The sequence below is a fragment of the Babylonia areolata genome, chromosome 25, assembly GCF_041734735.1.
Source record: "Babylonia areolata isolate BAREFJ2019XMU chromosome 25, ASM4173473v1, whole genome shotgun sequence".
Taxonomy (NCBI): domain Eukaryota; kingdom Metazoa; phylum Mollusca; class Gastropoda; order Neogastropoda; family Buccinidae; genus Babylonia; species Babylonia areolata.
Window position 1 is genome coordinate 9,548,471 of NC_134900.1, and position 2,500 is coordinate 9,550,970.

The 2,500-nt window shown below is 48.3% G+C and overlaps 1 protein-coding gene across 1 annotated transcript in view; it reads right to left on the reverse strand.

The window, feature by feature from the left end:
• The window catches only part of LOC143300031 (uncharacterized), a 50,476-nt gene that overhangs the window by 36,679 nt on the left and 11,297 nt on the right, over nucleotides 1–2,500 (reverse strand). The window contains exons 4-5 of the mRNA XM_076613587.1: nucleotides 277–436; nucleotides 73–171 (exon numbers count right to left, since the gene is read on the reverse strand). Of these exons, the coding sequence (XP_076469702.1) occupies nucleotides 73–171; nucleotides 277–436 (259 nt within the window). The remainder of the gene's footprint in view (nucleotides 1–72; nucleotides 172–276; nucleotides 437–2,500) is intronic.

Consider the following 2,500-nt stretch of genomic DNA (forward strand, 5'->3'; position numbering starts at 1 on the left):
GTGTGCACGCCCGCGCGCGCGCAGGAGCGTGCCTGTGTATCTGCCCGTGTGTATAGAGCTGTGAGAACTCACGTTTGACGTCATCCACCACCACCACCAAGGTGGCCGTGGAGGTCAAGGCCGGTGACCCCGAGTTGACCGCGCGCACCGGCACGCGCAGCTCCCGCACGTCTTCCGGCGGGGCGCGCGCCAGAGTGACGTCACCGGAAGCGGAGAGGTTGAGGAAGGGGGAGGGTGAGAGGCCGGGAGGAGGAGGGAAGGAGAAGGAGAGGAGACGGTTGTAAGGGACGAGGTCAGGGTCAGTGGCCCGGAGGGTGGTGAGGGGGGTGCCGGGGGGAGAGTGACGGTAGAGGGAGGCGGTGAGGGTGGAGGTGTTGAAGACAGGCGCGTGCACGTTCTGCTGGGACACCTCGATCATCACGTGCTGCCACTCCATCTGCACAGGAAGAGAGGTGGCACAATGGTTCTTCTTCTTCTTCTTCTTCTGCGTTCACTCGTATGCACACGAGTGGGCTTTTACGTGTGTGACCGTTTTTACCCCGCCATGTAGGCAGCCATACTCCGTTTTCGGGGGTGTGCATGCTGGGTATGTTCCCTAACCCACCGAACGCTGACATGGATTGCAGGATCTTTAACGTGCGTATTTGATCTTCTGCTTGCATATACACACGAAGGGGGTTCAGGCACTAGCAGGTCTGCACATAATGTTGACCTGGGAGATCGTAAAAATCTCCACCCTTTACCCACCAGGCGCAGTCACCGTGATTCGAACCCGGGACCCTCAGATTGACAGTCCAACGCTTTAACCACTCGGCTATTGCGCCCGTCTGGCACAATGGTTGAGGCGGCGGCTCATCTGCCAGTACAGAGAGTCCGTGAGGGTCTGGGTTCCAGTCCCGCTCTCGTCCTTTCTCCCAAGTTTGAATTGGGAAATCAACTGAGTGTCTAGTTATTCGGATCAGACGATAAACCGAGGTCCCCAGCGTCAGTGTGCACAGCACGCACTTGGCGCACTGAAAACGAACCCACGGCAACGAAAGTGTTGTCCTCTGGCAACATTCTCAAGAAGAGATCCACTCCGATCAGTATGTATATATATATATATATATATGTGTGTGTGTGTGTGTGTGTGTGTGTGTGTAACAATAACAATAACAACAATAACAATAACAATAATGGTTTATTCAGTTTTTGCAGGCCATCTGGCCCATATGAACAGGAGAAATGCTTGAAGATAGCAAAAGATATGAAGTGAGTGAAAAAAGAAGTTTTTACTGCTAAAATCACGTGCACGTCAAAAGACTGTGTGTGTGTGTGTGTGTGTGTGTGTGTGTGTGTGAGTGTGTGTGTGTGTGCATGCACTCAAGGCCAGACTAAGCGCGTTGGGTTATGCTGCTGGTCAGGCATCTGCCTTGCAGAAGTGGTGTATTGTACATGGATTTGTCAAAACGCAGTGACGACTTCCTTGAGAAAGTCGGACTGAAAACTTGATAGGTTTTTTCGTTAGGAAGTATTCAAGAAAGAAAAACGTTGTAAAAATAGTGTTATATTAAAACGAAAATTAAAACCGTCTTTGACACACTGTGGCCCATTCCTTCATGCATCTGGTGTTCCACCTGTCATTATTTACTTGCTGGTGTCCAGGAGAGGGTTTTGGAGGTACTCTAACTCTCCCTCCCTCCCGAAGAAAACGCTTACTATACCGCGACATGCCTGTGATATCCATGGTAAATGGACTCCATTGTAATACTCAAGTCGGTCAAAGCTGATGGTCATAAAAAATTTTTTTTAAAAAGAAGAAAAAAAAAGATATAGATTTTTTTTTCCCCGAAACGTCAAATCAGTGTCAGTGGTCGAAGGGACGAAACTGCAACAGTAACTGTCCTGTATCCCAGGAAATCGGATTGTCTCCCGTCTGTTAATGACAACAGAACTGCCGAGGTGTGTGAAACAATGACACGCTTTTAGACATACTGCTGAGCAAGTCCTGCTCATGTTATATACCGAGGTGTATGGAACAACGATACGCTTTTAAAGACATACTGCTGAGCAAGTCCTGCTCATTTTATATACCGAGGTGTGTGGAACCACGACACGCTTTTAGACATACTGCTGAGCAAGTCCTGCTCATTTTATATACCGAGGTGTGTGGAACTACGACACGCTTTTAAAGACATACTGCTGAGCAAGTCCTGCTCATTTTATATACCGAGGTGTGTGGAACTACGACACGCTTTTAAAGACATACTGCTGAGCAAGTCCTGCTCATTTTATATAAGTCATAACCTTATATGTGTCTTTGATTTTTTTTTTCTTTCAGCCTTGTACTTATTCAAACCATATCGTTATCTTTAGTGTTATGCGCGTTGGGTTATGCTGCTGGTCAGGCACCTGCTTGGCAGATGTGGTGTAGCGTATATGGATTTGTCCGAACGCAATGACGCCTCCTTGAGCAACTTAAACTGAAACTGAAACTAGTGTTATGTACTTACGTGTGAGA